Genomic DNA, 22,532 nt, shown 5'->3' on the forward strand with positions numbered 1-22,532 from the left:
TAGTTAAAAGAAAAATGAACTCCATGGTAACTGGTTTTTGTTTCTTAGTTGGTTTTATTTATATCACACAAAAACCTCAAGTTCATGTTTTCCAAATACACAGATGCATATCGTAACAGCATGTTTTTGGTTTTGTGAATCTACTCCTTCCCACACCTGTGCTTCACTGTGTATACACTACAAACAAGTTGAACTACAACCACATTAGTGTTTTAAAATAGTTATAAAGGAGGAAGAAAACAAATGAGGATAGTACTATAAAATTTTCTGCAGCTATGAAAACATACGCCATATAAATTTTTTGCGTTAATTTTTATACTAGTTTCAGGCATTTTGCTACTGATCTATGAAAAATAACTATTATTATGAATAAATTTATTAATTTTATAACTATTATAAATCATACCTTTTTCTGATTTCTAATATTTTCGAACTAATTTTTAAAGAGTGATATAATCTACAAGTGATCTTAATCATTTTCTAACATAAATTTTTAAAAAATTCACTGGCACTTCCACAATGAAATTAAATAATAAATATAGCAAACAGCACCTTTAATTTCTTCCTGATATTAATGGGAAGTTTTAAAATAATCAAACATACTAGACTTTGGTTTGTTCATAATGTTTTTTGTAACTTTAAGATGATACTGTTTATATTTCATTAAAAGTTTTATCAGAAAGTAATGTTGGATTTTATGAAATGCCTTAAACCATGACGAAAATGACTCATTAATATGATATATGATATTGAAGCATTCACGCATTTTAAGAATCAACCCATCACGGTCACAGTTTATTCTTTTTAACCTATTGCCTGACTTTGGTAATCAATTTATTTAGGATTTCTGTATGAGATTAGTATTTAATTTTCTTTTTTAAGATATCTTTTTTGGGTTTTATCAAATATAGGTTTCAAATAAAATTGCTGGTAGCTTTAATTCTCTCCCTGTATTCTAGAATAATTTAAACAGCTTCAAGTAAATTTCACCTAGAAGGTTTATACTTCCTAATCTATGAACCCGTTATTCCTTTCACAATAGAAGGAGTTCAGGATCTGGGAGAGCCATAATGAAAAGAAGTGAAAACAACTGGGAAACATACCAATAAACCTTTCCCTCTTAATTCCTAATATCATCCTGCTTATCTGTTCCCAGATAAACTCCCAACAAATGCTAAGGGAAAATTAATTTGGAGGATTACCTATTGCTTCTATATCAGGAATATATGTAACACCTTGACATTTACCTTTCTGTTGAAAGTATATGAATTAGCTTGAGCAAAAATTCACTGAATATCTGAGGACATGTTGAAGAAAGATGCACTTGTAATCGGGTAAGAAATTCTTGCATAGCTTGCGTAGCTGTTGGACCAACCTGAAGAGAAATGAAATTCTGTTGACAACTGCTTACTGATCCCATCTACAGAATTATTCATTTAAAAAGTATCATCTGTATGCCTTCTTTGGAGAAATGTCTACTTAGGTCTTCCGCCCATTTTTGGATTGGGTTGTCTGTTTTTGTGATATTGAGCTGCATGAGCTGCTTGTATATTTTGGAGATTAATCTTTCGTCAACCTAAATGTCCATCAACAGATGAATGGATAAAGAAGATGTGGCACCTATATACAATGGAATATTACTCAGCCATAAAAAGGAACGAAACTGAGTTATTTGTAGTGAGGTGGATGGACCTAGAATCTGTCATACAGAGTAAAGTAAGTCAGAAAGAGAAAAACAAATACCGTATGCTAACGCACATATAAGGAATTTAAAAAAGCGGTTCTGGGGCTTCCCTGGTGGCACAGTGGTTGAGAGTCCACCTGCCGATGCGGGGGACACGGGTTCGTGCCCCAGACAGGGAAGATCCCACATGCCGCGGAGCGGCTGGGCCCGTGAGCCATGGCTGCTGAGCCTGTGCGTCCGGAGCCTGTGCTCCGCAATGGAAGCAGCCAAAACAGTGAGAGGCCCACGTACCGCAAAAAAAAAAAAGCAGTTCTGATGAACCTAGTGGCAGGGCAGGAATAAAGACGCAGACGTAGAGAACAGAGTTGAGGGCACGGCAGGGGAAGGGGAAGCTGGGATGAAGTGAGAGAGTAGCACTGACATATATATACTACCAAATGTAAAAAGGACGGCTAGTGGGAAGCTGCTGCATAGCACAAGGAGATCAACTCAATGCTTTGTGGTGACCTAGAGGGATGGGATAGGGAGGGAGGATAGGCTCAAGAGGGAGGGGATATGGGGATATAAGTATACATATAGCTGATTCACTTTGTTGTACAGCAGAAACTAACACAATATTGTATAAAGATGTGGAAAAAAAAATTCTCTTTCCCTGTAGAGAAAAAAAAATAAAAAAGCATCAAACGTTAAGTCAAGAGCCATACGGGTGAAACTTTTCATTTGAAGAACAAAAATATTAACAGTGATAGCAGGAAACCAATTAAGCTTTTAGATCTTGATATACTTATTTTAAATCGAAAATTACAGCTTCTATTGTCAATATTTTTTTTCATTATGGTTTAGAATAACTTATGTTACTTTTATTTAATTCAATACAGAAAAAGACTCACCTGAATTACACAAGAATATCTTTATAATGCTTTCAAAAGCACAAAGAACTTATATACTGATTTTCACAATCTTCTTAATTATCCCATTTCAAAACAAAAGAACTCAGACTCACGTTAAGTGATTCACAAAAGGTCATGCTTCTAATGACTAGCAGAGTAAATACTAAAGTGAATTGGGGAAAAAACCATACAAAAAACCCCTTAAAGCTAAAAACGAACCTGTATCTATTTGTAAAAACAATGCTTTCCCAAACTTCTATCTCTTCAATGAAAAAAAAATGATAGTGAGAACCACACCAAGTACCCTGAAGTATGTTTTGGAATGTTATGATCATAAAACCCTAGAGGAGTTTTGGAAAAAACAAAATGCAATGTAATTCTCCAAACCATTTTAAAGTTAACAATTTCTAACACTGAGTATAAAAATCATAACATTCATAACCAAACTACAAAACCAAAATATCTGAGGAAAGCTTGACCTTCAGTAACTTTTACTTTGCCTTTAAAAAAAAAAAGAGAGGAAGAAACACTACTTTATACAGCGGCATGTTCCCTGACACCTAGGCTCTATCACTAACTAGTTGTATAATTGTGGGCAATGCAGATAATGCATGTTTACTCATATGTAAAATAAAGAAGCTGGAATTAGTGATTTCAGGAATCTTCACATTCCAAATTCATGCAATCTTTATGTGTAATAATCACTTGATAACATGCCTCTACCCCCATCAAAACTCTGGCCCAATCTAATTACAAGTAGTTTGTTCCTTCTCATTTTTTTCCTTGTCTTGTTTATTTTATGATGATCTACAAAAATCAAGTCTATTCAGTATGAGAGTACTGACTAAATGTATCCAACAGAACTTAAGCTCCAAGAAAGGCAGAGACTCGGACAGGGTAACTACTTAAATCCCTAGCACCTAGAACAGCACCTAGACCTAGCACATAGATAAGCACATAGCTAAGAAATAAAAGATGACAACCTTGCAAGATAATCTTGAATAACGTCCATTGGAAAGATGCTATGAAGACTAAATATATTTTATGTGAAAAGAAATATAATGAAGGAAAGATATTTTTTAAAGCAGTACAATATAACAAAAGCTAAACTGATATAAAAGAAATCTCTGGTTAGACTAAAAATGTTTATAAGCTCTGATATATCTTCTTTTTCTGAATTAACAAAAGCAATATTTTTTTTCATTTCAGTTTTGAGATATAATTGACATACAGGACTGCATAAGTTTAAGTATACAGCATAATGATTTGACTTAATACATCATGAAGCGATTACCACAGTAAGTTTAGAGAACAGCCATCGTCTCATATAGATACAAAATAAAAGAAAAAAATTTTTTTTCTTTATGATGAGAAGTCTCAAGATTTACTCTCTCAACAAGTTTTTGCCTTCTGGCTACCTTCATCCAATTCCCCCAACCCCTGCCTCTGGTAATCACGAATCTGATCTCTTTTTCTATGAGTTTGTATCTTTTTGTTTTGTTTTGTTTGCAGTATGCGGGCCTCTCACTGTTGTGGCCTCTCCTGTTACAGGCTCTGGATGCGCAGGCTCAGCGGCCATGGCATGTGGGATCTCCCAGACCGGGGCACGAACCTGTGTCCCCTGCATCGGCATGTGGACTCTCAACCACTGCGCCACAAGGGAAGCCCTGTTTGTTTTTGAAGTAAAATTCACCTACAATGCTATATTTATTCTTGGTGTACAACACAGTGATTTGATATTTCTATACATTTCAAAATGCTCACCATAATAAGACTAGTTACCATCTGTCATCAAAAAGATATTGCATTATTATTGACTATACGCCCCACACAGTACATTTTATACTGGTGATTCATTTATTTTGTACCTGGAAATGTGTACCTCTCAATTTCCCTCACCCTCCTTCCCCCACCCCCATCCCCCATCCCCCATTCTGGCAACCAGCTGTTTGTTCCCTGTATCTAGGACTCAATTTCAGTTTTCTTATGTTTCTTCATTTGCTTTGTTTTCTAGATTCTACATATAAGAGAACTCATATGGCATCTGTCTTTCTCTGTTTTCACGTATCGTAATACCCTTTAGGTCCATTGATGTCATCTTTTTGTTTTTTGTTAAATAAAATACTTAATAGCATAAAAGAATTAAGTTAGGTGACCTGTCAATCTTGATGATAGAGGTCATTTAACATAACACTTTTTTTTTTTTTGCGGTACATGGGCCTCTCACTGTTGTGGCCTCTCCCATTGCGGAGCACAGGCTCCGGACGCGCAGGCTCAGCAGCCATGGCTCATGGGCCCAGTCGCTCCGCGGCATGTGGGATCTTCCCGGACCGGGACACGAACCTGTGTCCTGCATTGGCAGGCAGACTCTCAACCACTGCGCCACCAGGGAAGCCCATAACACATTATTTTTAAAAATTTTTAAATTCCCCAATTTTTTAATGCTTCCCTAACATTAAGGTTAATATCTGTTTAGAATGTTTCTCAAATTATATAAAATTAACACCAAAAATATATCGCTACATTAAAAAATCCAGTAAAATTCCAAGAGAAAACTTACTACCTGCTATAATTCAGTTTCAGCATAGCTATTATTATACGTAATTCAAAACATTTTATTACATTGATACATAAAAGGCCATCATTTAATGCTTTAGCAATGAAAATTTTATGTATTTAACTGCACTTAAAATTTCCTTTACAAATAAGTTTACTGTATAATCTGGGCCTATCACTGGCTTTCAGAAGTCACATTACCTGTGGACTGTGTTGATTTGTTCCATGTGGACTGGTGCCAGAAAGAAATTTCACTAAAACATGAATCAGGTTTGGATCTGAAACCAGCAGATGGGCAGTACTCTCCTGAGTTCCAATGGCAGTACTGGAACCAGCTATAAAACATTAAAAAAAAAAAAAAAAAAGTCCCCAACGAAAGGACCCCAAAACAATGGAAATGCAGTATTTAAAACATCTTTTAATTTCAAAGGAAACTCACATATTCCTGGGAGTTACTAAAAGGATCTGAATCTCTACTGCACTGACTAAGCCTCATTCTCTATTTTCATCTGCCATAGATCTCCTGCCTCTCTCCTAGTTTGGCTGTGAAAAATACCTAGTTTTATGTGCATCTTATTCAGTATACAGTCAAGTGGAAAAGAAATAACTAAATGCTTACTGTCCTTTTGGTGAGCCTATTCTTAGTAATTATTTCCCCCTTCCAGAAATAAAGATCTATTTTTCAGGTAAATTTTAACACAGCCTTCTAAGATAAACTGAAGCAAAACCTATTCATTTTTGCATGTCAGCTACATAAAGGTTGTATACTGTTAACTGATACACAGACAATGCACAAGTTTTCTGAAGTGAATAAAATATCCTTGAGTCAAATCTATCTTCAGTATCACATAGGGATGTTTTCAATCCCATATTTGGAAAATATTATATTCCAAATGAAAAATGAAGTAGCATTTTGATTCTCAGCAATGATTTTAATTAATACCTTTATCAATGTGACGATGCTTTCTAGTCAATGAAATTAAGCCCAAAGAGAATGGGGATGAAATCCACCCACCTGCTGTCATAACCTACAGATGGAATGAAGATTTCAATTCACAAATGGCTACTCCTTGCTCTCTAATATGAACTTGGATACCTACTTCCCAACAACCTAAGAATGTCAGATAAAATCTAGACCTAAATGTAAAGAGTAAAACCAGTAAGCAGTACAGAAGATAATGTATGAGAGTATCTTTGTGACTTTGAGATACAGAAAGCCACAGAAAGCACCAGAAGTTCCTTTCTTAAAAGGTTCAGAAATTAATTTTACTATCTTAAATGGGAAATAAAGGAGTGGGGTGAAGAAAGTAGGAAACTAATAGGACTTTAGAATCTGAGAAGAAGCGATTAGGTTCAGTGAATGTAGGTTTTAGATGTGAAAAGCATACACCGAGGAACCGAGTCATATACGTTCATGAATATTATAATGAATAAATCATTTTTAACTGCTAAGTTACTTTAAAAAGAATAAATAACCAACACAAGACATAGACTAACATTAAATACTTGACTTTGTACTCTAAGAGTAATCAATTTTTAAAAACTAGTAAAAGTTTTTAGAAGGTAAAAATATAATTTGATCTTGTAACTGTAGATAGATGAGAGTATATAATCAAAGTAAAGAAGCACAAAGGGCAAGATACATTAAGAACAACAACAAAAAGAACAAATTCAGAAGAGACATATTCAAATAAAGAATTTAATCATTTTCACAACTATATCACTTCTTGAAAAAATCTTTTTCAAGAATCTCATAGCAAGAATAATAAAGTATATGTCAGAGATTTAAAGGAATAAATATTTGGACTTACGATTAAGCTGCATGTTTGTCATGAGTGTTAGACTATGAAGAACAAGGCACCATGTCCGGAGCAAAGTATTGGGATACCACGCTAACACCGTGAGAAAGCTAGTTATTGATGCTACGTAGAAAAGAGAAAGGGGAAATTTTAACTCAGAAAAAGCAAATGTTTACTAAGAATTAAAACAAAAAGAATAAATTTTAAAACATGACATTATTTTTTTAAATCAATTCACTACCTTGTGTCCTCAAAACATATAAATAAAAGTTCCCCATTAAACATAACTAAAGCATTAGAGAGTCAATAACATTTTATATCTAAGGTTAAAGCTCATCCCATGACAAATAAAATAACATGTCATCACTATACATTTGTTGTCCTTTCCAAACTACAGGCATTTCTACTGTAACACAATTTGTGCTTTACTAAAAATCCTCACATTCTGCAAAGCCAAAAATTGAAAATAATAGGGCATATTGGAAAGACAGGGATGGGGTTGACCGTTCAAAACCAATGTAACTTCACAGAAAAAGCACAAACTAAAACAATAACTAAGTTACCTGCAAGGCCTAAATAAGAAGCACATGTGGCAGGTGGAGAAGCCAAAAGTTATTAAAAATAAACAAACATAATACAGTGCCCAGTTTTTGCCCTTAAAACACTGTGTAGAATGGCTGATTCCAGATCTCAGGCAGGAAATATAGTTTGGAACACCTATGATATTAAAATCTAACAAAGATATAGTTGTGTATTTCACAAAAAACAAAACCAAAAGAATCTAATGAAGCATCATCTTACTGACCACAAACAGCATAATTTCAGCATCAATAAACATAATGATTGTAACAGAAACGTAAGAAATACTTTAAAATCATGAACTTATACAGATATTTACTAAGGAAACTAAGTGGTCATGATTATAGACTACTTGTGAACCAATTAGTTTTTAAATTTAATTTTAAAATACAGAAAATTTCTAGCATTTTTCCTGGCTCTATATAAAAACTGTATCTCCAAAGGGTGACATGATAGCACATGAAAGGAAGTTTCTCTTTATGGAAGTATTTCAGTTAATAAAAAAGGAATAACAAAATTAGACTATCTTCATTTCAAAACTTCCTGTGAACTGCTACTAATTCTAGGGCATTAATCATTAGTGTCTATTAACAACATAAAAAAAAGACAACCTATGAAACTGCCTTAAAAAAAAAACCTCTGGGCTTCCCTGGTGGCACTGTGGTTGAGAGTCCACCTGCCAATGCAGGGGACACGGGTTCGTGCCCCGGTCCAGGAAGATCCCACATGCCGCGGAGCAGCTGGGCCCATGAGCCATGGCTGCTGAGCCTGTGCGTCCGGGGCCTGTGCTCCGCAACGGGACAGGCCACAAGAGTGAGAGGCCCGCGTACCACAAAAAAAAAAAAAACAAAACTCAAATCAGATTAAGCTCCATGTCTAATTACCAATTTATAGAAAGTAGAGAGGACATCATAGAGATACAATCACTAAAAATTGGGACCTAGGGAATCTTGAAAGACAAAACAACCAAACTTTGCAAGGGGATTTAAAAAAAAAAGACAGATTAGAGGAATTAAGAAACATAATTAATTAAAATGTGTAGACTCCATATGGAATCTATTTCAAATATACAAAAAAAATTCTGTAATAGTTTAGACAATTGGAAATTTGAATACTCACAAAATACCTGATGACAGTAAGAAATAATTACTTTTTTTACCCTTCTATTCACTCTTGTTTATGCTTAATGTTTCTCACAATAAAAAAGTTTTAAAAACTGATTGGAGTAAAATTTATAATAATCATCATTAATACAGTGAAACAGAAGGAAACCTAATAATTAAAGTAGGGCCAGCTCTTGCTGAGAGAATGCAGATATTAAGTAGGACCGTAAGCCAGTGTGGCTGTCACTAAGGCTGACAGACAGGCCATGTGAAGGCCATGCATGATGCACATCTCTAGAGAGAAAGCATCAGGAATAAATGATTTTTACTGTTCTTTAAATAGATTCCTATAGCCCGAGCTGAAAGCTAGTTCTATTCCTGTTGAAGGATATTATTCAAGTCTCACTATTCCCACATTCCTGCATTTGCCAAGAAAAAAAATGAAAGAACACAATTTCTACAAAAAATTGACATCCTTCTCCAATTTACCAATTCCCTAGAGGTATTTCACATTTTTTAAAAAAGACCAGTTGCAAAAGAACAGCCTATGAACAAGACAATACTTTAAGGAACTACAATGTAAAGACAAACAGAACATTGTAGATTTTATGTCTGTGTTATACACAGACATAATACAGACCAGAGAATAAGTTTTCTGTTCTCTTTCCTGCAAATTATTAAGTCAGTATTTTAAATATGTTTTTTTCACTACAACATTACAACCCTAATGACAAAGATTAGGTGTTAACCTAATCAATACCTTTTTAGATTGTTTATGCTACGTTAATAACTTTCCTTCTAATAAATCTTACCTTGATTTAATGAAATGACAGGTATTCGATTAGCATTATATAAAAAAATGTCTGCTCCATTTTCTTTGTTTCCAGACGAACTAGAATTCAGACTCAATGTGAGCCACAACTGGAGAAGTGATTCCAACTGAAAAAGAATGTAAATTGACAGAAAGAAAATGTACCTATTAGGAAATACCATCTAAGCAAAAATCTCATGTATGAATCCTTATGATTATGAGTAAATAATTTTTCTGTTAAATACTTCTTCTGGGGACTTCCCTGGTGGTCCAGTGGTGAAGAACCCACCTTACAATGCAGGGGACACGTGTTCGATCCCTGGTCAGGGAACTAAGATCCCACATGCCATGGGGCAACTAAGCCCACGCGCCACAACTACTGAGCTTGCGTGCCTCAACTAGAGAGCCTGCATGCTGCAAACTACAGAGCCCACTTGTTCTGGAACCCGCTCACCACAACTACAGAGCCCATGCACCCTGGAGCCTGTGTGTCACAACTAGAGAGAGAAAACCCTTATGCCACAACTAGAGAGAAGCCCGTGCGCTGCAATGAAGAGCCCGCATGCCACAACAAAAGACCCTGCATGCCTCAGCTAAGATCCCGCGTGCCACAACTAAGACCCAACACAGCCAAAAATAAAATTAAATAAATAAATAATAAAAATAAATGTTAAAGAAAAATACTTCTTCTGGTTACTTTCAATTCAGTTCACAAGCAAACACATCTTAAAATTCTAGATCAAATGAAATTTAACTGAATTAAAATTTATAATTTACCTAATATAAATGTTTTACTAAATTAAAAGACGTGATTCAAGTCTTTAAATGCAGGTGTGTGTATAATATGTAGTTGGAACAAAAGCAGTAAGCTTAAAATCATAAAAGTTATAAATAACCTATCACTGAGGAGCTGGGTTAATCAAAGTATCTCCAACATTTTTTCATCTGAGTGTGACAAAGAAATCATCCCTCTCTGGTTGAGACTGATCTGCCCGTTTATTTTCATCTTTTCTAGGCTGGCAATAATGTCTAAAAATACACAATTTCTCCTGAAGTCATACCTGAACGTGATGGACTTGAAGCATGGAAAAAAGTTTGTTGAAACAAACATTTAACATTGGGACAGATGATAACTGTACAATGAGCTGGCTGGATTGGTTCACTGCTTGTAAACCCCCTAGAAGCGAATCATCTGTTCCAGTGGGAGACTGTGATACTGAAAATTAAACACAGTTATGATTTTATACACAAAGTATCAGGAGAAACGTTAACTAGTTATTAATATGTACAGGTAAGTCAAGGTATATTTTTTTAAAAATTAAAATTGCATTCTTTAAAATGGTTCAGCATTGTATTATTTGAAAACCTGTTTTTACAACATTACTTGAAAGTTCAAAAGATAATCACCACAAAGAGAAGCTCCCAAATTCACAGGACTTGTCCACAAAGGGAGAAGAACCTTACTCTCTATAAATTTTTATTTTCAATTTTTTCCTAATTAATAAGAGGGAGGAGAAAAGGGAAAGAAAAAAGAATCCTGCCTATTTCTTGAGAAGGTAGTTTTAGAATAACCTAGACTCTAATCCATTGATTCTCAACCTTGATAGCACATTAAAATTGCCTGGGAAGTGTTCAAAAATTCTGATGCCAGGATACACACACCAAACTAACTGAGTATATATTCATGGGGAGCAGAGAAATAAAGGGATGTTAAGAGAGTTTTTCATATATTTAGAAAGTTTTATATTAAAAGGAGAACACAGTTCTGCACAGGAAAATAATCAAAAGATAGAATATATCGAGAAACAGAACACTAGACAAATCTTCTCTTTTTCTCCTTTTTTATATACTTCCTAAGGCAAGAAATACAGAATGCAAACCAAAAGAATTCAATTTAACATAGGAAGATCTAAAAATCCAAATTTCTCTATTGAAATGGGTTGGGAACTTTACTTCATAGGAGAAGGACGTGATGTGCTTCCTAGGTTCTAACTAGTATCTCTACAGCTTTACTCACCACCATTACCCACCATGTTTTTATTTTTCTTGGCCTAAGAAAAATAAAAATATCACCATCACGTCAGCACAGCTCCTATGTTAAGATAGACAGGCTGCTATCTAACTATACTCACCTGACAGAAGGGGATCTACCCAAGCCTAGAACAACATCAACAGTCAGCAAACCATGTCCTAACGGCCAAATCTGACAGGCCACCAGATTCCGTAACACGGTTTCTTTAATAACCATGCCTATTCATTTAGGTATATATTGTCTACAGCTGCTTTCCTGCTACAAAGTCAGAGTAGACCTGCAACACACCCTGTATAGCCCCAGAAAGCCTAAAATATTTACTATCCAGTCATTTACTATAAAAAGTTTTTCTTCTTTTGCTGTAAATAATTAGGTAGTAAATCCTCTCAATTCTGTAGTTCAATCAGGCCCATTTGGCTATCTTCATTACCTAAGTCTTCCATCTTGGTCTTAAAGGAAGATAAAGATGTTACTATTAAGAAACCCATTTTATCATAAATTTGGATATAATGCAACGAACTCCCAGGCAGCTAGCTATGCAGGCTCCCCCAGGAATTTCATTAACCGCACACCACCACCATAACAAAAACATGACTCAGGTTTTTGGACTGAACTTATGAGCACTACATGGAGGTAATTTGTTCCCCCTCTGCTCTCCTGATTCATTAATCCTTTGTCTTATTTCTCAACTTCCTACTAACTTAGCAAGGGAGAATTTAAAAATCCATCCTTACTGAGTGCACCTGAAAATAATCAGGAGATGAACTGTTCATGGTAATTCTCTAAGAATGGTGACTTTTACTCACAGGTAGGAGATGTATTTGTTAATGCCTGTAAAATGGAATCTGCTTCTAGGGTTGACATCATTTTCAACATAAGTTCTGCTTGTTGTTCAAGTCCAACTTCTAGACGAGCATCTAGGGCTACAGAAAGCAATTAAAAGAAAAAACAAAACCTATTTGATAATTATTATTCACGTCCTACTTCCTACAATAAAATGTTGACATCTGAACCCAAAACAGGGTGAGTAGTGTATCTTCACATCAGAACAACCTGGCATGGGGTATCAGAGTTACAGCAGGTAACAACATCTGTGCAAAGGAGGCTAGAGATGGGAGAGTAGATATATAAAGAGAGGTAGATCAAGTAAGTGAAGTAATGATAATGGAAGCAAATAAATTAAGAATGATGAGAATCAGGTACCTCACTATCAGAGAAAAGAGAAATATGGAAAAGGAAAAAACTAATATGAAGCTTATGGAGTAGATTACTGTTAGATTAACTGATATATCAATGTGGACTCATGGCATTGTAGACGGACAGACAGACAAATATAGAAATAAATATAAACACAAATGTGTGTACACACTCCCTAGATTTATCCATCAAGAGAGAGTGTGGAACAGCCAAAAATTAACAGCAAGTCTATCTAGCACTCAAATCTTGAATTCTTAATCACATTTCTCCACTAAAAGGTTCTGAAATACCATTTTCATTCATGAAGTGGCTAACTCCCAGTCTGGGGAAGGGAAAGTAAATGATGAGCCTGGGGCATTTTGTTATGCCAGGAAACAGGGAAGTGTTCAAAGAAATATGAAGACATTTCAAAAAGACAGAGACCAGATTAAAGGAGATACCATGTGTCAAATCAGGGACATTTCGAACATCAAAATAAATAATGACAACATTGCGAATGTACTTAATGCCACAGAATTGTACACTTAAAAATGGCTAAAATGGGTCTTCTCTGGTGGTGCAGTGGTTGAGGTTCCACCTGCCAATGCAGGGGACACGGGTTCATGCCCCGGTCCGGGAGGATCCCACATGCCGCAGAGCAGCTGGGCCCGTGAGCCACAATCGCTGAGCCTGCGCGTCCGGAGCCTGTGCTCCACAACAGAAGAGGCCACAACAGTGAGAGGCCCGCATACCGCAAAAAAAAAAAAAAAAAAAAAAAAGGCTAAAATGGAAAATTTTATGATCTCTTGAATTTACCTCAATAAAAACAAGAAAATAATGATAACAAATTATAACCCACTGAATAAAACAGGAAACCACTGGTCTATTCAAAACTAAGTGAATAAAATAATAACTTTTTTAAAAAAGAATAGATTCCAAGTATTATTCTGCCACTCCAACCCATCAAAACTTTCTTACAAAAGGGAAAAGAATAACTTTTCACTGGAAAATATTGGTAGACATCTCCTTTATCAAGTAATTAAACTTAATGCCACCAGCAGTGGTCCAAATTAAAATCATGAGCCACCTAATAGGATGCAGTAAGAAAACCTGAGCAGTACACTTTCTTGATATTTATGCCAAAAACACATGACCACAATCTAATTGTGAGGAAATAGCATACAAACCCAAATTGAGGGACATACTACTGAACAAGTGTCCTATAATCATCAAAAGCACCAAGGTCATGAAAGTTACCTCTGACAAAGTGTGGCAGACTGAATAAGACTAAAGAGATATGATAACTACGGTTGATGCTTGAACAACACAGTTTGAGCCACATGAGTCCACTTATACATGGACTTTTTTCAACAACTATGTACGCACTATCCATAGTTGGTTGAATGCATGGATGCAAAACCTTGGAGACGGAGGGCCAACTGTAAAGTTATACACAGACTTCCAACTGTGTGGGAGTGGGTCCCCCACCCCCACCTTATTCAAGGGTCAACAGTAAATGCAACACACAATTTTGTACTGGATCATTCTGCATAAAGGGCATAATTTAGACATAACTGCTGAAACCTGAATGGGGTCTTAAAGTTACTAATGTTAATTTCCTGATTTTGATGGAATGTGCTTCCTGATGTGTTTATGTAGAAGAAATGTTCTGCTTTGTAAAACAAACAAAATAAAACAAAAAAACATCAGATTACCAACTTACTCCCAAATGGGTCAGGATAACAAATGTTCTCTGTATTAACTTGCAACTTTTCAGTAAATGTATGATTGTTTCAAAATTTAAGAAAAGATTTTATTTTTAAAAAAAGTTATATACTCTATGTGACTAGAAGAGTGCAAAAATAATACTCAACGTGATTTCATTCTGTTTACAAATAAAATATAAATTTATTATTAACAATAAAAATAAAAGGAAGCACAATTAATTAAAACCACCAGCAAACCCACACAACTCACAAATATATTTTGCAAAGTGTTATTCTGAGAAACAAAAAATAGACCATAAATAGAAGCTCTTCTAAACTGACTGACACACAGCTCTGAATGACAGTCACTCTCACGGCACCCCTGCAATAATAAACCCTCTCAGCAAACACTCAGGATCAAATTCTCAGGAGACAAAGAATACATAAATTGAGGACTTGTTTTAAGAATAGCTTATGCCTTAAAATATGAACACACACTTACCCTGAGACACTGAAACACTAACTGTCTGTGATCCATTCTTCTCTGTATTTGCTGGTGGCTTTGCTACAGGAATTCCAAGACCTCCTATGTATGGGTTGTAATTGTAGGTGCCATAATCAGCACCCCAATAGTCATACCATGTACTGCTTATTGGCTTAAAAGAATAGGAAAAAACTGTGGTTTATTTTTGCCTCTTCACGAAGAGTGACATATTATTTACATTACCTAAAGTCAAACAGGGCTACAAAATAAACGTTCTCCTTACCCTTTAAATTTCTAAAACATAATCTTAATGATTAAAGGAATGGTTCATAATATTCTCTCCATTTTATCCCCAAATCTAAAAAAACCTTATTTGTTAGACTCTGAGAGGTAATTAACATCTTTAATAAAATCTCTTACACACAAAATGAACCAAAATAAAGTATTAGGGAGGTATCTCCTTTAGAAAAAGTAGCAGCTAACAAAGAAGGAGATTCTGCAATGAACCCAACTTGGATAAGCTTAAATGCTGCTTGAAATGTCAACAGTCCATAACCATACCTCCCATGCTTATTAGTGGTTCTTATTATCATATAAGATAATGCTAGTGGCTATATTAATAAAATGATGTAAGTCCTCCGTATACTATTCCACTAGTTCTATAAAAAATCTACTATAGTACCTAGAGGAATTTAATTTTGAGTAAGCTAAATAATGGGTTATATTAGGTGTATACTTTCGTCTTTTAAGTAATTAATAAACCAGAAGTATAAGATGAAAGGTTTTAATTGCAAAGAATACTCTACTATATCGTACCTTAAAAACTTTGGCTGCAAGAGGATCCTTTTCCAAATCAATATCTAAAGGATCAATGTCAACTTCCATTAGATCCTGAAGTAGCTCAAGATCGATTTCTTTATCTTTTTCCAAAGAGGAAAGAGGAGGTGCACCTTCAAATAATTGAAAGTGGTTTTTTTTTGGTGGAGTACATAACATAAAATTTAACCAATATATTGCTTTTAATTACAGAAAAAGTTAATTTACTTATACATAATATATATTTCTACTGATACAAAAATCTCTAAATTTTTATACCTGACAATTAAGCGTAAGTATGCAAAAATATCACCCTATAACACAAAATTAAGAACACCAGCGCAATAATATGTGACTTCCTAGGGAAAAAGACCATATGATTAATCCTTGTTGAATCAAGTTACATAAACTTTGTTGTTAAAAATAATCATTAACCATTTCTAGAATGAACAATGTTATTCATTTTATTGCCTCAATATGTAATTCATTATATTACATCCAGTAGTTAAGGAAATAATACCAGGTATTACAGTGAAAAGCAAAGATTTCAGTTTTAAGACTGCTATTCACCTTATTTTTCTATCATGAATTGGAAATGATTTTGCTCTCAGATGACTCCAAATTTTTAACTAGCCTTTTATGCCTTACAACTCTTATCTTCCTTCCCTTCCCATCCTCTATTATTCAACATATATTTATAGAATGCCAAGAAAATACTAGCCTGTATTAGGGTCTGAGTATATAAAGATTAATAAAACAAATGTCCACCCTCCAACAAATTAACAGAGGTTCAGAGGTGAGGGTACACTACAGAAATTAAACCAACTACAACGTAATAGGTGCTATCAGAGACAATCTAGAATGTAGGCAGTGCTGCAGGCAGCACCTATGGCAGTCTCCAGCATTGCTGGTGGTAATGGAAAAAGCTTCTTGGAGGAGAGCATGCTTTATGGGAATCTTAGATAAGAAGTTCATCATGCAAACTAGAGAAGAAAGTCTACTCCAGATAAAGGGACTATCAGACAGAAAGGATAAAATCATGAGAGAATCTAAGATTAAGGAATGAGACAGATGAAATGACCACAGCATTGCAAAACAGTCTTCAAAAGTAAGGAGTACACCACAAAGGACTGTACACGCTAAGATACACATTATAGTTTTTGAAAAGGCAGAAAACAAAGAAAGAAAAAAGAAAAAGAGAACAAGAGCCTTGCTATCTTTACCACTGTGTATCTTTAACTGTTTTCTAGGTTGTAATTCTTTCAACATAGCCAAATAAGACCATATCAAGATAACACAGACCCTGTGAAAGGATACCATTTTATTTTAATATGCATTCAGAGAATCAAAGCAAAACATACTTATCAGGAAAATAACTGATATGGTTACTAAGGCCAAAGACCTAATATAAAACTTAACTTTATACTTCATTAATATTCTTAATTTTGAAACATGTTTCATTTTCTTAAAAAAGAGCTACAGATATTTTAAGTAAAAAATTTAAAGAATGTACCTGTTATATCATGTGTCAAAGGTTCATCTATAGTTTCCAGCAACTGAGCTGAAGACTGCTGCAGGGCGTCATCAGAGTCACCAGCTGTTGCACCTACATCATCACTCACTGTTCCTTCCTCCATGGCTTCTGCAGCTACTGGAGCCAGCAATTCTCCTGCAGGTAAGAAGAGCATCCTAACTGCTTTAGTAATTAGTAAACAGACATCCAAACCATAGTTTTTCATCCAGTATTGAGAATAGCATGTGTACTCTACCAACCACAAAAGATTCTGAGGCAAATGAGTCCACACCTACCCAAGGAAATGCTAGGGCTCACTGCATTACCTTCAAATGCTAACTAATAGCAAATACAAAATGTGCGATATGAACAAGGAGTTATTATAATCACTTTACACACATTAACTCACTTATTCATCAAAATAACTTCATAAGAAAGATACTTTTATTATCCTTATTTTACAGATGAAAAAACTGAGGAGCAGGGAGTACCTTCCTCAAGTGCACATAAAGAATTAGGAAGCAGCCCACTGCTGGTATTAATAAGGAAGCTGACTAGCTCCAATGTTCCTGTACTCTGTAACCTAACTCCTCCATAAAAACTTGCATTTATTACAAGTGTCAACATAATTAAACGCAAAAGTAATTCTAAATGGTTGCTACTGCCATACATGAAAGAGACATTTTATACTTTTGAGGAGCTCACAGTTTCCTTTAAAGATTAGTCAAGCAGCAACAAGCTAATTTTGACATACCTTATTAAAAATAAATCCTAACAAACCTGCTAAAATATCCTGTAGCATACAAGTTAAGGAATATTGAGCCCAAGCACCACCCCAAGATATATCTCCTCTATTGAAGTCAGTTCCAACCAAGAGTAATAGCAGTCTTTCCAGTTGGGGTTCATTCACAATCTCACACAGATGTATAGTTGGCCTCGTCGCATTCGCAATGCGTGCAAGAACCTGTAATACATTTTATAAAATCATACACTTAAATAGCAATTAAATATGTTTTTCCAAAAATAAAGCATTGAAGTAACTGCTTTCAATGAGATATGCTTTTGATGTCAAAATAATTATTTGATGTAAATGCAAAAGAAATGTAATTTCATGGATCAAATATTAAAATCCAGGTAAAAACCTGAGTTGAATAGTTTAAAATAATTTCTATAAGCAATGAATATGCTACAGGAAAGCTTTCAGGGCATTAATACACCCTTCACTGCTATAATCTGACACTCGTTTGTAGATTTCCTATCCTGATAATAATAATTTCCTATCCTAATAGACAAAAGGTAGGCTGTAGATAGACATACCCACATTACTTACATTTCAAATCTACATTAATCTAGTTTTAACTAGGTTAAAAATATACATTAGGGGCTTCCCTGGTGGCACAGTGGTTGGGGGTCCGTCTGCCGATGCAGGGGACACAGGTTCATGCCCCGGTCCGGGAAGATCCCACATGCCGCGGAGCGGCTGGGCCTGTCAGCCATGGCCACTGAGCCTGCGCGTCCGGAGCCTGTGCTCCGCAACGGGAGAGGCCACAACAGTGAGAGGCCCGTGTACCGCAAAATATATATATATAATATATATATATATACACACACACACATTAGGTCTCCTAAGAAATAAGTGCCAAAATATTTTTAAAACCTTTCAAGGCACATTAAAAAAAAAACTAAACTGCATAAAAGGAAAACCAGTGAAAGCACTTTTATTTCTCTTAAAAATCAATTAAAAACTGCATTTTTTCTTATTTCTTTTTCTTACTAAGTCTGTATAATTATAAATTATGTCTATTCGTTTACTTACCTTACAAACAAATAATAAGAGATCTGCATGGCATGTAAAATCCATGGAGAGGAGAAAAAGGACAAGTTTCTGGACTACTGAAATACAACGTTCATGAGCCAGGGTAAATGGAAGTGGTTCTATCTCTGGGCTTTCCTTTGTTGTTGTAACTTCTGTGTCTAAATTAGAACGAGACCACTCTGCTGTCCGACGTAATCGAATTAAATCCTTAAAGTGCTGTACACAGAAATTTACAATATTTAAACCACTGTTTATTGAATGAAAATTCTTGCAGTAAAAGTTTATTTATGACATGAAAATATTCACTCAGAAAACTTACAACTTCTAAAGAACAAAATTTTTAGGCAAACCATAAGCTTCAAAAAGTAAGACTATTAAAAACTATACTGACCAATATACCTCATGTCCTATTTTAAAATAAGGTATCAGATACATAACAGAATATCAGAAAGGTGAAGTTCTATAGAAAGGCTACAACAGGTCAAATCTAACATTTTAAATAAATATTACCAAAACATCTAAATATAATCATAAAAGGTGAATGGTAAAGAAACCTATATATACTAAGTACAGAGTATTAATTCATTTCAAACTCTGATGGAGTAACTGTAATTTCATATTTAAAGAAACACAATATGTAAACTTGGTTGCTACATATAAATGTTATCCCCCAAATTTAAAAAAATATATCATTATTTTTAAAAATTTTACATATAAAGGACACATTAGGAAAACCATATATTTCCTGAGTCCTTTTATCTTCAATTTACTGGAACACAATTCACTTTAGAAGAAATACACTATAAAAATACTTTAAGCCCACATTAATCATATATTTACTTGAGTTAAAAGCTACCTTTCCCAAAAAAGGTACAAGGAATAGATTTTTGTTGATAAGCAGAATAACAAAGTTTCCTGATCATTACTGAAAATACTTAACTATTCAAGTAACTTAAAATACTAAAAGGGAGAGTGACTTTTCTAAGATAATTACATTAAAAAGTAAAGATCATACCTTTGAGGTCGCCTGCTTTAATTTGGCTTGCTCTACCAGAAGTTTATATGATGATCCTTTGTTGCTTTGTATTTTTTCTTTTTCCATCTGTTCCACCAAAGCCTTCTGTTTTGCTTTTAGTAAGTTAAGTTGCTTAAAAAAAAAAAAGTTAATCTTATAGTTAACAGTGTTAAAAACAACAAAGTAAATTATTATACTCCTCAGAATCTATACATCAAACTAATAGAATAAGTAATTCTCTGAAAAATCTAGTTTAAACTATGTTGCTGATTTTTTAAAAATCACTTCCAAATTCCAAATAAAAGATCTCCCCCTGTTGTAATTAAGAAGTAATTAATTTCTTACCCATGGGAGAAGGGAAATAACTGGAATACTTTTTTATGTAAGCCACTAATGAGACTGACTGATGGAGTATTTTTTAAACAGAGGAAAAGAATTATTTTTAAATACATGGGGAAAATTCTTTTATTGTACAATATTCTTAGCTTGGCTTTTATGGGAATCTTCAAAAGTAGAACATTTTTTGGTATGTCTATGTTTTTTATCAATTAAAAAGTTTACTGCAGTAACTGTAAATTCACATGCAGTTGTTAAAAAATAATGCAGAGATCTCTGGTACACTTTACCCAATTTGTTGGTTCAGGTATCCACCACTACAGTTAATACTGTACACCATCACCATCACAAGGTTTTCTCATGTTGTCCTCTTATGCTGCCCGCCCTCCTCCCTCCTATCCTATCTGTCCCATCCGTACCCCTGGCAACCACTAGTAGGTTGAAATGAACAAATAGACCAACAAGGAGAAAAAAATTTCTGCCTAGAAAGACCTTGAAAATCTGCTGAATGACAAAACCACTTTGCCATATATCCATTATGCAGAACATTACTCTAAACAGAAAGTCACTAGAACATTATAGCCATAATTATAAATGCACAATTCAGTTAAGAACTTAATCTACCTTTTCAAGGAATATTTCCTAAATTTCTACTGTTGCTACATATTTTTGTTATCAGCAAGAAAAAGAACATTATATTATAAAGAAATATCCATTTGGCTGTTATCTCCATATATGAAGAAAAATATATCATAAATTAAAACCAGCATGCACGTGTATTAAATAATCAATACATGGTATGTGAATGTGAGAAGAACAAATCAGTATTTTCAGAAAATTGTTCCAAAAGTTCTACAATTAACATATACAACAACTGCAATCAAGAAAAAATATAATCTTTATTTTGAAACAACCATAATCTTAATCAACAATTTATATTGCTATACAAAGACATTTTTTCCCTAACTATCTGAGAATAAGTTGGCAACCTGATGACCAATCACCCCTGAATACTTTAATGTGTATTTCCTAGAAACAAGACCCTTCTCCTACAAACCATAATACAACCACTAAAATCAAAGAAGTAACATCCATGCACTACTAACAAGTAACTATTCCTCAGACCCCACTTTTTTTTTTTCGGTACGCGGGCCTCTCACTGCTGCGGCCTCTCCCGTTGCGGAGCACAGGCTCCGGACGCGCAGGCCCAGCGGCCATGGCTCACGGGCCCAGCCGCTCCGCGGCACGCGGGATCCTCCCGGACCGGGGCACTAACCCGCGTCCCCTGCATCGGCAGGCGGACTCTCAACCACTGCGCCACCAGGGAAGCCCCAGACCCCACTTTTAAGTTTTGCTAACTGTCCCAAAAATGTCCTTTATAATAAAGCATAAAATAGTAAAATACTGCTAAGAAAAATCCACTGGATCATTCTCTAGGTTTGTTTTCCATCTTCATATCCTAAAGTAAATACAGCAAATATAATCATTAAGTGCTCGATAAATTTTAGCTGAATTTGAAATTTTAGGTGATTATTAGCACCACCTAAAATTAGGAGTCTCAAATGGAAAAAGGAGTTGAGGGAAAAGCTTCACATCATTTTTCTTGCAAAAGGCCAATAGTTGCTCATAGTTGAAAAATTCAGTAGTAAAACTAAATAATTTATTGCTGAGTTCATATTTTTTAAAAAGCCCAAAAGCTTTCACAAACTTTCAGATCTTAAAGGCGTTCTTATAAAATCTCATTTCATCTTAAATCAATTATACAAATATTTTTAGATGACCCACTAGGCTCTATACCGGGTATCAAAGATACAGTATATATTCCTGTATATACTGTAAGACAAAGAGGAAGACACGTTTTAAAATAAAGAACTGGCTCATAAGAATCTGACATCAGCTATAAACTCAGGTTAATAAAAGAATCCCAACAAAAAAGTATGATAAATATAATGAAAGGAAAAATATAGGGTACATGGGGAACATATTTTATGGGATAATAACTGAGAAACCAGGGAAAACGTCTTTGAGGAAGTGAATGTAAACTAACATGTGAAAAATAAGTTAGATTATCCAAGCAAAACAGTAAATTCAGTAGTTGGTGGGAAGGAGGGGAGGGATGGGGGATAAGCACATACTAAAATCCTGGATGAAAAAACTGGTGTAGGTGGTCCAGGAACCCACATTCAGTATGGCTAGACCAAAATTCAAACCTGAAA

General features: G+C 34.8%; 1 protein-coding gene across 1 annotated transcript in view; it reads right to left on the reverse strand.

The window, feature by feature from the left end:
- The window catches only part of BIRC6 (baculoviral IAP repeat containing 6), a 236,889-nt gene that overhangs the window by 111,684 nt on the left and 102,673 nt on the right, over window positions 1-22,532 (reverse strand). The window contains 12 exon segments of the mRNA XM_070046835.1: window positions 1,248-1,375; window positions 5,332-5,465; window positions 6,942-7,052; window positions 9,424-9,550; window positions 10,484-10,638; window positions 12,261-12,377; window positions 14,839-14,992; window positions 15,637-15,770; window positions 17,150-17,305; window positions 17,930-18,113; window positions 18,966-19,181; window positions 19,981-20,112. Coding sequence (XP_069902936.1) covers window positions 1,248-1,375; window positions 5,332-5,465; window positions 6,942-7,052; window positions 9,424-9,550; window positions 10,484-10,638; window positions 12,261-12,377; window positions 14,839-14,992; window positions 15,637-15,770; window positions 17,150-17,305; window positions 17,930-18,113; window positions 18,966-19,181; window positions 19,981-20,112 — 1,748 coding nt within the window.

The sequence above is a fragment of the Globicephala melas genome, chromosome 12 (assembly GCF_963455315.2).
Source record: "Globicephala melas chromosome 12, mGloMel1.2, whole genome shotgun sequence".
Taxonomy (NCBI): Eukaryota; Metazoa; Chordata; class Mammalia; order Artiodactyla; family Delphinidae; genus Globicephala; species Globicephala melas.